General features: G+C 40.8%; 1 protein-coding gene across 13 annotated transcripts in view; it reads right to left on the reverse strand.

Annotated features, from left to right (window-relative positions):
- The window catches only part of HUWE1 (HECT, UBA and WWE domain containing E3 ubiquitin protein ligase 1), a 140881-nt gene that overhangs the window by 41780 nt on the left and 86211 nt on the right, over window positions 1-12890 (reverse strand). For all 13 annotated transcript variants that reach the window (XM_084870976.1, XM_084870972.1, XM_084870971.1 and 10 more), the window contains 10 exons: window positions 12469-12699; window positions 10098-10220; window positions 9516-9611; window positions 8640-8909; window positions 7310-7462; window positions 5605-5732; window positions 5349-5430; window positions 4524-4700; window positions 3617-3776; window positions 1715-2073 (listed from right to left, as the gene is read on the reverse strand). In XM_084870976.1, coding sequence (XP_084727102.1) covers window positions 1715-2073; window positions 3617-3776; window positions 4524-4700; window positions 5349-5430; window positions 5605-5732; window positions 7310-7462; window positions 8640-8909; window positions 9516-9611; window positions 10098-10220; window positions 12469-12699 — 1779 coding nt within the window. The remainder of the gene's footprint in view (window positions 1-1714; window positions 2074-3616; window positions 3777-4523; window positions 4701-5348; window positions 5431-5604; window positions 5733-7309; window positions 7463-8639; window positions 8910-9515; window positions 9612-10097; window positions 10221-12468; window positions 12700-12890) is intronic.

Genomic DNA, 12890 nt, shown 5'->3' on the forward strand with positions numbered 1-12890 from the left:
TTCATGAACAATGTTCACAAAGATAAACATCTTTTGGAATCTTAATGGTTTTCTTACCAAACCGACCATGCTCTTTAGTTTGGCATATTAATCCCTATACCTTGTCTGTCAGGCTGCAATTATAAAACAATTCTTACTTTTTAAATAAAGAAAAGTAGAACTTCACTATAAAAATGTGCCACAATTTATTTATCCAGTCCTCTGCTGGACATTAGATCTCTAGTTTTGTGATATTACAAGCAATTCTACAGTGAAAATTCTTGTATATGTACCTTGGCATACGTGACTTTAGTTATAAGTTCTTAGCCATAGAATTTCTAGGTCAAAGGATATCTTAAACTGACAGTACCAAATTGCCCTCCAATGTGGCTGCACCAATTTCCACTCCTACCAAAAGTAAGAGTATGCCTGGTTCTCCACACCCGTACCTGCAATGGATATTATTAAGCATTTACATTTTGCCAACTCGGTATGTTAAAATTGTCACTGACCTTCCTTTGCTCCCAACACCCCCAAATACAATGTCCTCTAAGCTCCGAGTTTTCTCTCTTCCAACAAGAACCTATATTTTTTCCTAGCATTTTTAAAGTTACTACAAAAATTTTAAATATTGTAACTATCTTGTTTTATGTTAGAATCCTGTCTGTATATAGTTGTTTCTTCCTTGTAGGGTTGTCCTCTGAGCTTAGATCAGTACATGTTCTGCCTTTAACAGCTCTCCTGCTTTTGTTTTTGCTCATGTCAGGTAACATGAAACAGGCTGGGTAGAAAAACACCACCACCTATCTGAAGAATGTCAGATGTATGAGCGCACATGCACACGCACACACAAATAGTACCAGATTCCAGCTTTCTGGCAAATAGGTTAAAAAACATTTATAACTTCTGACTCAATTTCTAGGAATCTCTAGGAAAAATATTCTTAAATGTAACAAAGTCATGCACAAAAATGCATATTGCAACATTATTTATACATGTAGGAAATAATGTTCCAAAAGGGGAAAATAGAAGTGAAATCTAGTGACATTCACATGATGACTGTTGACAACAAATTAGCAGGAGGAAAGAAAACTTTGTCAAAGTACCAAAAAGGAAAAGCCTTATTTATTAGTAAGGTGTTTTCCCTCCACTACTCCAATTATGTATTAATGATGATGCTATGTTTCTATTTTTTCTAATTACTTTGTAATTTCTTCCACTGTTCTGTATGTTCCTTAAAAAAACACATGTAAGCCTCAGTTTTTAGGTCTGCACAATGGGTAGTTGTAAAGAGCTTACCACAGTGCCTGACAATCATAAACATTCCAAAAACCTTACTACTTTTATAACCTGTGAACACATGCGAAGTTCTCTACAAGGAGATGATCTTTAAGACATGAACTCGGTGGAAGGTATTCTAATTCCTTATGAAGTTTTTGGTTCAAGAAACCTACATTGCCAGAGAGAACTTACTAGGTAAGAGCTTTTACTATAGCAAATTTAAGAATAGAAAAAGCTTTATTTTCTAGTTCTTTTTTCATGTCATTCACTGGGATTATCTATCCTATTCAAGCAAGCACCTAAGTGTACAGCTGGGAAATTTGACTGGGCAGCATATAGAGACTACATATCTAGCTATAGATCCTAAGAAGAGCCAGAGTCTATCTGTTCTGAGACCAAGGAGAACAAAAGTATGATGCAAAGCTAAACCATCACCTGACACCAAAAGACTCACCTTTTCCATAGTATGACGGAGAGTGCAGGGGTCCTCAATAATGTGTCTTAAGAGGAGGGTGACCAGGGGAGTAAACCCATTGAAGCCTGAGCTCTGGGTCAAATTCAAGATCATGCGGGTACTCTTCAGCTCTGCAAACATCATGGCATATTTGTGGTCTCGGGTGAGCCTCAGGCAGAGGCGCAGGGTGGCATGCAAAGTGTCTGGGTCCACAGGGACTCCTAGCATGCTCACGCAGGCCCGGATTAAAACAGTCACCATATCCTCTGTCAGGCCCTGGATCAGGATCTCCCCGATTTTTGTTTCTTCCAGGCTTGCCTCCTTTCCATTATTTGTCATCTCTAGGGCCAATGGAGTATCTACAAATGGGAAAGTAAGAGTTCAGACAGTTCAACTTGACATTTTCTCCCATACCTATCCTAAGGAACCAGTCAAATACTTGCACCTTATGAGGAGAAATATACCAAACATCAATTCTAAGACTAGATAAAAAGGCATATAAAAAGGACTGTGAATCAAGTCACTAAGTAATATCATCCTATCTAAGAGTAATATGCAAATGGACCATCACTCCAAGACACAACATGGCCGCCCCAATGTGGACACAAGATGGCCTCCACAAGATGGCCGCTGCAGAGGGCAGTTGTGGGCAGTTAGGGGTGACCAGCCCAGCAGAGGATGGCAGTTGGGGGAGACTAGGCCAGCAAGGGAAGGCAGTTGGGGGGGGACCAGGCCTGCAGTGGAGGGCAGTTGGGAGGGACAGGCCTGCGGGAGAGGGCAGTTGGGGAGGACCAGGAATGCAGGGGAGGCAAAGGCCTGCAGGGGAGGACAGTTGTGGGGGACCCAGGCCTGCAGGGGAGGGCAGTTGGGCGGGGGAGGGACCAGGCCAGCAGGGGAGGGCAGTTAGTGATGACCAGGATGGCAGGGTAAGGCCATTAGGGGCAATCGGGCTGGCTGGGGAGCAGTAGGCATTGATCAGGCTGGCAGGGGAGTGGTTAGGGGGTTGATCAGGCTAGCAGGCAGAAGCAGATAAGGGCAATCAGGCAGAGGCAGGTGAGCGGTTGGGAGCAAGCAGTCCTGGATTGTGAGAGGTATGTCCAACTGCCCAGTGGGATCGGGCCTAAATGGGTGGCTGGACATCCCTCAAAGGGTTTCAAATTAGAGAGGGTGCAGGCTGGGCTGAGGGACATACGCCCCCCGCCCCAATGCACGAATTTTGTGCACCGGGCTTCTAGTCCTATATAATAAAGAGGTAATATGCAAATTGACCTTCATGCCCTCACATAAGATGGCCTCCCCCATGTGGTCAAAGATGGCTGCTACAAGATCACTAGCAGAAGAGGGTAGTTGTGGGTAAATGTGCCAGCAGGGGAGGCAGTTAGGAGCAATCAGGCTGGTAGGGGAGCGGTTAGGGGGTGATCAGGCTGGCAGGCAGGCGAGTGGTTGGGAGGCAGCAGTCCTGGTGGTGAGAGAGATCCTAGATTGGAGAGGGTGCAGGCTGGGCTCAGGGACCCCCCCCCCCCCCCAATTGCACAAAGTTTGTGTACCAAGCCTCTAGTATATAAGAAATGGCAATTGCCGAAACTGGTTTGGCTCAGTGGATAGAGGGTCGGCCTGTGGACTGAAAGATCCAAAGTTTGATTCCGGGCAAGGGCATGTACATTGGTTGCAGGCACATCCCCAGTAAGGGGTGTGCAAGAGGCAGCTGGTGGATGACTCTTTCTCATCGATGTTTCTAACTCTCTATCCCTCTCCCTTTCTCTGTAAAAAAATCAATAAAATATATTAAAAAAAAAAGAAAAGAAAAAGAAATGGCAATGAAATCGGCTAGAACTAAAGCAATAAAGGAACAGAGTTTCATGTAAAACACTCCTTGAAAAATTCAAAACTAAGAGTCCATACCATTGGTTTTACTGTCTTTACGCTTGATTTCAATTTCTTTGCTTTCTTCCAGTGTCTTCTCTAGTTCCTGCCCATTGCCGTTTTTAGAGTTTTTATTCAGCCGTGGTACCCTCAGGAGAGTCAGCATCACAGGGCGACGGTTCCCTGTTTCTTCATTAACCTAGTAATTCAAGCAGACAAAAATATCTCTACCAAAAAAGGAACTCTGGAAAGGGGGTATTAGAACTCCCAGGCAAGATGCTACAAGAGAAAGGAACCCTGGCAATTTAAACCATCCCTATTATTTACAGAGAGAAAAGATCAAGGTTCCGAGAGGGAAAGTGGCATGCACAAGGCCCTTTAATGCAGCGTTTTTCAACCGCTGTTCCGCGGCAGTTGCCTGGTGTGCCGTAGGTGCAGACAAGACAAGAATTTTATAATTTTTCACTATTTTGTTTACTTAATATTTCATAATAAAGTAATTATAAAATACTTTCTTTGTGTTTATTTGATTCCTATTCAAGAGAATTACTTTATATATAGTCAATATAGGCACAGAGTTAAATTTTTTAACATTTTCTAATGGTGGTGTGCCTCGTGATTTTTTTCATGAAACAAGTGTGCCTTTGCCCAAAAAAGGTTGAAAAACACTGCTTTAATGAATTGTAAACTTCCCAATAGAGCAGATACCACCCCTAACCACGCCCTAATCTATGACGAGACAATAAAAATGATTTCCAAGTGGGACAGTATCAAATTGCCACAGATTCATGGTCTACCTGAAGACTTTAAGAAGATCCACTTCTCTAAAAACTAGACCCAGTTTGGTAGTGGTATGGTAACATTGCTCCTTATAACATGGAGCCAAAAGGCATACCCTAGCGCCTTCTCTTCTCAATAATGTTTACACCATTGAATGAACATGTACCTGAACCATTGTAGTGAACTGGACAGTGTATCTTCTTCGGCCTGCAGTGAAGCGAACACTCGTCTCCCCCGACTTCCAGGCAGAATCAATAGTGCTGTTATTGCTTGCACTATAACTACACCACCGTCCAGAGCGGTCATCAAACCAGCGCCAGTTGTTGTTGTTGGACTGTAAGTACTAAATACAAGAGCACAAAGTTTCTTCATATTTTCTACAAGATTGGTTGTTAGAAAAAAATATTAACTTTATCAGTGCTCATTGCTAAAGCTAACCCAGGAAAAACAAATATACTGAACACTTAGGACATTTTGAGAACTAAGAAAGAACTTTTTTTTATACATTAAACCTCATATTCCTGAGCCTCTTCATAGACACAAAATCCTCTATATCCTTGTCCTGCGATCCTCTGCTTTCCTTTTATTTCCAACTGTTTTCCATAAAAGGGGAAGTGATTTTAGATTTAGTGGGACAAAATCTCTGTCTCTGAGAAGGTACTGAGATAATGTGACATATGCAATCTCCATTAAGGAGCACCTGCTTTGGGAGAAATTGCACACTCAGTCCTTTACACGACAGAAGAGCCACTCCTCCTCTGCATCCTTCTTAAACATTTATTTCCAGAGTAAGTTCTTGGGCCCTTTAGCTCCATAAAAAAGAAGTCTAACAGCCCATTCAGGAGAGAAATCTAGCTATCAATATCCCCCAAGAGATTTATTCCTTGATCAGAGAGCTTTACATCCTTTACTCTCCTGTATTCTCTGATGGCCTATTTTTTGCTTCAAGAAGTTAAGCAGTTCTGCCAACGATATACACTATATTATGTACCTTAGTCATCTGGGCTCTCCTTTTTGAGGAGATGGCTGTCTTTTCATAGAAATCAATCAGGAGCAACACTGGGGTGATCCACCTACAAAAGGAGAAATTGTTTATTCTGAGCAAACCGGAGACCTAGACACAAGGTAAAACTTACCTTGACTTCATCAGGGACATCACAATTTTCAAACCAAAAGAGGTACCCAAGATTTGCCCCATACATGCTCCAGAAAAATAGAAGTGAAACCAGGATATAGGATACACTCACTTTGGGGTCTGGACCTCCTTTTGCTCCTTGGCAGCCTGTAGGCAGGGCTGAACCACTTCCAAGAGTTTGATTAGGACATTAAGGATGCCACTAGATTCGACCACCCAAGCACAAGGTAGCTTCAATTCCTGATTAATTAATCAAAGGGAGAAAGAAAACATATACCAACCTCTAGTCAGTAATCACAGGGGTGAACACTATTAGAATTAGCTGAATTCAAATTCCACTTCTATATGATGTACTTACCAGCTGTGTGATCTGAGATAAGTTATTTAAATTCTCTAGGCCTTTGTTTCCTCATGGATCAAAGGAAATAATAATCTCTCCCTCCAAGGTAATTGTGATGATTAAATGAGGCTGTGCCCAACGTAGTGCTTAGCACTTTAGTATGTGCTTAATATGAAAACTGTTATTAATATCATTAATACCATTAAGGATTGTCATCTAGGTTATATATAATGTTAAATATGCTGAAGTTGAAAAGCTTACAATTTACAGTCTCTCAAGGCAGATGGAATAATTAAACACAACCCAGTTAATGGTTTGCTCTACAGGGGGCATACTAAAGTATTACTTATAACAGAAAATCACTGGAAGTTATTTAAATGCCCAAGAATAGGCAATTACTTGAAGAATGGGATGTCCAGAGATGGAATAATATATACATGACATGGGCAAATATTTGTAATATAATACACAGAGAAAATACAACTTTTAAAATAATCTGATCTCAATTTTTTAAATACACAGAAAAAGAACTAAAAGAAAATATAAGACTGTTACTTGTGATTTTCTCTTTATATTATAATGTTAGAAGGGATCCCCAGTATTCTGTATTTTCCAATCTACTTATAAATGCTATAATAAGGATCACCACGTCCACCACAAGGGAAAGCTCCAATACTATAGTTTGACACATACAATGAACTTTTCTCCCAAGTTGCTTGAAAGTATTTACTCCATTAATTTCAGGGTTTACTATTAACCCTTTGCACTCCGCTGTCCCCTCTCAGGGGACATCGCAGTTTATTAGTGATTACGGGGAATTGAGTTATTTCAACGCACTCCGCCGCAAAGTAGCGTCGAGTAGCTGGTAGCCAATGTCCAGTATGGTTCAGAGTGCAAAGGGTTAAACATGATGACAAATGAAGAGTCATTTGTTCAAAATCAATTGCCTATTGATTCCTATGTTGGTTGGAATAAGAACATGTCCTGGCCAAAATACTCTTTTCTCTCAAAGAATCCACTGACTGACCCAGTACAAAAGAAGAGTCAGATTCTACCTTATGCCTATTACCCAATTTTCACCACCTACTCTAATTGGCTACCACTTAGAGGTTTCCTCAGAGAGACCAAAAGTATTCCACAACAGAACTATGGTAGTAATTCTAAATATCGCTTTTAACGACTACCCCCAAATCCTCTAAGACTCAATTCAATTAATGAACACTTGTTCTGAGAAGCCCATCTCGAATTATCCGGAAGAGGTATATACCCCCTCCCTGAACTCACTGCCATTCATGTACCTAATGCTGTATTTTGTATTTAATTATGTATATGCTAGCCTATAAGAAACTGCAGGCTCATGAAAGGCAGAGATCATGACTTACATTTCTCTCTACCTTCTTCTTCAATGTCTCAAATAACAGTGTTCAATTAATTCTCTGATGAATGAATCAGAGGGACCAACAGATCTAAATCTTACCTCAAAAAGCAGGGTTAAAAGCAAAATTCTAGTAGCCAAATTGGATGCTTGGGGCAGGGTAGCCATCTGACTGATCCATTCTGACACAGTTTTTGTGTCGCTTGTGGTCAGGGGAAGAGCAGCTTTGATCAATACATCAGCAGCTTCCCATACCTAGAAAAAAAACCCGCAGTGGCCAAGTCAGATAACTTTAGATAAGGGTTTGATAAGGTTTGTCAAAACATTCTCAACCCTGTACTCATACTCCACTCTCAACACATTCGCCCAAAGAGGGTGGGTAAATAATTATGTTTATACTATTGAGATATCTGTATTAAAAGCAGATGTGTGCTACTGCAGGATAATATCTAAATATTATTTTCTTGCTAATCCTTACCTAAGGATATTTTTCCCCACTGTTTTGAGATAGGGAGACAGAGAGATAAAAACACCAATGATGAGAGAATTATTGATTGGCTGTCTCCTGCATGCCCCCTACTGGGGATCAAGACTGCAACACAGGCTTATGCTCTGACCGGAAACCCAATTATGACCTCCTGGGTTCAAGGGTCGAGGCTCAACCATTGAGTGAAACCTGCAAGGCTGCATGTTAAATTTCATGTAATAAATTTATAAAATTGTCCATTCATATTAAGGGTTGTTTTCTTAAATGGTTTTGTCTTTTACTTTTGTGATGATTCTATACACCAAAGTTGTGATTACATACATCACCTTTTGATTTCTTCTTTTATTTCTTGATTTAAAATATAAAACAAAATTAAAATGATTTAAATACAAAAATAGTAAGAAAATACAAGCAAAATGTAAACTGGTTATCTATTTGTGTGGGGACTTAAGAGACATTTATTTCGTATCCTACTTCTAACCATTAGCATATTTTAACTGCATAATGAGGAAAAACACTGCTCAAAAAAGATAAACACCAGGTCACAACTGTTCATCAGGATGGGGACTCATTTGTCTTGTGGTTGTTGCATAGGAGGGGAGAGAAAAAACATTTATTCACTGTTAGTTCAGGGAGCCTAACTTGGTTCAGGAATGTGACACATCTTGGAGAGTTAAGATAAATCTAAAGAAATGCCTAAGAACAGAAAGCTTTGGTTTTTTCCTTTCAGAGACATTTTTGTGAAAGTTAAAATTACTTTTTGTAAGAACAAACTCAAGAAGGGCTAATTACTAGATCTAGAGAATTCAAAGAGAGGGGAAAAAAAAGACAACATCCACATTGGGTAAATTGCAAAAATATTAATCTTTTAAAGAAATCAGGTTTTGATAGATGGCAGGAAAACCACCTTGCAAATTCCTGTCTTTTGGCCCCTTGAGAGCTTACCTGATTGACTACTTGCTTTAAAATCATGTCCCGGTAGTCTGATCCATTACGTTTTATTGCTGTCATAATGAGATCACACACCCGGTACACTGTGTCTGGTAGCTCATCAAGAAGGTGGAAGCAGCCAGGCAACATGGTGTCTGTGAAAGTGTGGAGCTCATCTTGCTCCAATGGATCAGCATCCTGGAATTTCTCTAGACATTTAGCCTCTTCCTCTTCCTGCTTTTCCCGAGCTTTCCTTTCCTCCTCCTCTTTCCGGCAAGCAACTTCCTGGAGGCAGGGAAGGAAGAGTGATGGCATGTGGAAGAGTGGAAGGAACAAAGACCAGGAAGACTCTAAGAATGTATTTGCCTTATCCTATGAATACCCTCTACCTTCTTTTCAAGTAAGTGAAATGTTCATTAATATGGGGAAACAGGTATGAGGGCAGCCACAAAGGCTAAGGCAAGACAAGGAAAATATAAAAGAAGGACACTTCCAACCACTAAAACATTGCCATTTTATTCACAGAAACCTACATTATGTCCTACAAAATCATTTCTATGCATTGTCCTGAATTCTCGGTCAGTATAGCAAACAGAAGCAACCAACTTTTACCTAAAAATAGACACCCAAGTTTGACTTCATGAATACTACCAAGTACATTTGGGGGTCTCTTATTTGATTTGATAGTAAAGAAAAATGCTTCATCTGCCCCACTTAAAGCTTTAGGTCAATACAATGTAGATCAGTGAAGATAAGGTTGAAATAAATGATACTTCCATGTCTTTCTTTAGACTTTAATTCCACCAATTACTTTGTACTAGTAGCAGAATGTTCAGAGAAATACTAAGATCAATGTGTCAGACCCCTTTGGATGCCTTGTATTCTAGTTACCTCGGGTGACTCTGCCCTTTGATCCATTGGGATATCCTGTCCCAGAGACATGGCAATAGCTCTCATCATCTGATCCTCTTCGGACATGCTCAGATCCTACAGAGCAATAAGAGAATATGCAGCAACCATACATACCCCATTTCATAAGGAACCAGGCATCTGTGCTCAAGCTTTAGAGAAGGGGCTCCGAGTGCTGCTTTCTAGAGTTAAAACGAGCTAGACTTACCTGGTAGCTGTAAGAACAGAGAGGGAAAATCACAAGGAAATTAGGTTCAGGAAAGGAGCTTTAATGTGCCACCTCAGAAAAGAGAGCCTCTTCCATGGCTTTAGGACTGTGGAGGGTTAAAGAGTTCTTCCACAAACGAAGTCCAGTAATTTGCATGCCTGGGAGATAGGGAGCTTCTGCTTATTACATTCTAGAGCTAGAAGAGTTATTAGGAAAGGAAAATATTGGCACGAAGAAGTCTGCAAATGAGAAGGAGTTTATATAAGGGAAGACCAGTGACGAAAGCAGGAGAGGAGAAAAGCACATCAGCAGCCAAACCAATGTCCTACAAGATTAGAGCCCCTGAGCCAACTCACCCGAACAACTCCTCCCATGATTGGGGGAGGGTGGGTTAGAAGGTACTCTGTGGCCTGCTCCATGGTGCTGGTGTTCAACAAGGCCTCCATGGCATGTTCCCTTGTGAAGCCCATGTCCATGAGCTACAAAAAGAATGTAGGACCTCAGAACCACGGTAACAGAGACAACCAAACGCATTTTAAAAAGAAAGAAACCCTTTCGAGAAATGAGGTTTTCTAAGTTCACGGGAACTGAGAACATTTATGAGCTGAGATAGGTGATACCGATGGACCTGTCTACTTGGTGCTTTTGAGCATTAGAGCTGCACAATGGGACAGATGATTCTGAATTCCATCCTCTAAGAAAATGGGGTTAGATGGTTATTATCATTAATAGGATTATTCTAATTCAAAAATGACAACAGCAGAAGCAGAAGTTGGTCCTACTTTCTGGAAAACAAACTAGCAACAGAACAAGAGCCCGAAAAAAATGACCCATTTTTCTATCACTCGGAAATAACAATGAGATGTACAGAAAGAAACCACATACCAGAGCTTTACAACATCAAATAAGGAAATGAACATCCGGCAATGAAAGAATGGCTAAGACATTAAAAAAAACACACACACCATTTTCTTAATGAAAGCAACACAATTCTAGAGAATACATGATGATAGCTATGTAAAATCAGACAGAGAACAGAAAAATCCTCAAAATGCAAAGGAAAACTCACCATATGAGAGAACATATTTGCCAACGATACATCAGATAAGGGGTTAATTTCCAAAATATATAAAGAACTCATGCAACTCAACAAAAGGAAGAGAATCCAATTAAAAAAATGGTCAAAGGACCTAAGTAAACACTTCTCCAAAGAGGACATACAGATGGCCAAGAGACATGTGAAAAAGTGCTCAAAGTCACCGATTATCAGAGAGATGCAAATTAAAATCACAATGAGTTGTCACCTCACACCTGCCAGACTGGCTACCACCAATAAAGCAACAACAAACAACAAGTGCTGGTGAGGATGTGGACAAAAGGGAACCATAGCACACCGCTGGTGGAAAACAGTATGAAGTTTCCTCAAAAAATTAAACATGGAACTGCCATTTGACCTAGTGATCCCACTTCTAGGAATATATCCTAAGAATCCCGAAACACCAGTGAGAAAGAATGCATGCACCCCTATGTTCATAGCAGTGCGATTTACAATAGCTAAGACATGGAAATAGCCCAAGAGCCCATGAGTAGATGAGTGGATAAAAAAGCTTTGGTACATTTACACAATGGAACACTATGCAGCTGGGGGAGGGGGAAAGGAAGGGACCTGGAGAGTTTTACACTGAGTGAAATAAGCCAGCCAGAGAAAGACAAGTGTCACATGATCTCACTCATATGTGGAATGTAATGAACAAAATAAAGTGACTGACAAAGTAAGTCGAGGCATGGAAGCATGGCACAGACTGATGAATCTCAGAGGGAAGGGGGTAGAGGGGGTGGGCAGAAATTAAGAACTTATATGCATAATCCATGAACACAGACAACAGTGTGGTGAAGGCCTGGGGTGGGTGGGGTGGGGTGGGAACTCAGTGGAGGGGGGCAATGTGGGAAAAATGGGGGACATTTGTAATACTTTCAACAATAAAGATAAATAAAGAAAAATTAGGCATAGAACCAAATGATAAAAAAGAACACAATAATTATCTTGTGTTGGTGACATTATGACTACCCTTTTAAAATATTTAAAATAAAGTGAGCATTTGTTAGTTATTATAAAAATTATGGCATGTACAGAGAAACATCAATCAGACCATCAAACCTCAGAGGGAAGGTAGGGGAGGATGGGGGTAAGGGCGAGAGATCAACCAAAGGACTCCTCTGCATGCATATAAGCCAAACCAACGGACACAGACAATAGGGAGGTGAGGGCATGAGTGGGCAGAATGGGGGGAATACTGGGGGGATAAGAACACATATGCAACACCTTAATCAATAAAGAAATTAAAAACTAAAAAAAATTATGGCATGTATATATAGAAGTCATATGGCAAAGGTCTCTGGACATAAAGAGAACACATATGTACAAATGCTCAGAGGACTACGCTAAATATTCTTTTGAGATTTAAATGTCAAGTTCGTAAATGCTTCCACCGAACCTACACCCCACAACTGCTTCTGGCTTACGATTTTCAAAATGTGGTTTATATGTTCATTTAAAGATGAAAAACAAACAAACACACAAACCCGTAAGGTAAAGAGCAAATTTAAATCTATATCCTGGCTAACAGGACCAGGCACTTGGTGGCACGTAAACTTAGAAAACCCACAAGCACTGCATTCTATCAGGTGCACAGTCCGGGCCCCAGGGTATAAGGTCAGCGTCTTTACCTGTTGTAGTTGCTGTTGGTTGACTTGAGGATCTCGGCGGGAGCCACCTTCCTCTTGTCCTGTATCCTCTTCTCCTCGAGACCCCTCCTTCTCTTTGCTCAGTCTCTCTCTAATCACAGGCTCTCCACGGAGGATGTGACATAGGATGGCCAGCATGGACTCCGCCATTCGCCCACCATACACCTTCAAGGGTTTCCGGTTCCACAGGTTCTTGATGCAAGTAAATGCTGCCTAGAAATAATTGGAAAAGCTGTGTGAAAATCACCCCCCCCCCCATTAAAAAAGCCCTGTTGAGGAATAAGCCAAAGTCCTTCCACAATCAGTCCATGCCAACAACAAACCCTAGGTCAGTAGTGAAGAGGCCTAAACAAGCACAGAGAAGGGGCATTTAATGCAACCTAGAAAAACCAATCTGAAGTTTA

This window comes from Pipistrellus hanaki (genome assembly GCF_964339955.1).
Source record: "Pipistrellus hanaki genome assembly, chromosome: X".
Lineage (NCBI taxonomy): Eukaryota > Metazoa > Chordata > Mammalia > Chiroptera > Vespertilionidae > Pipistrellus > Pipistrellus hanaki.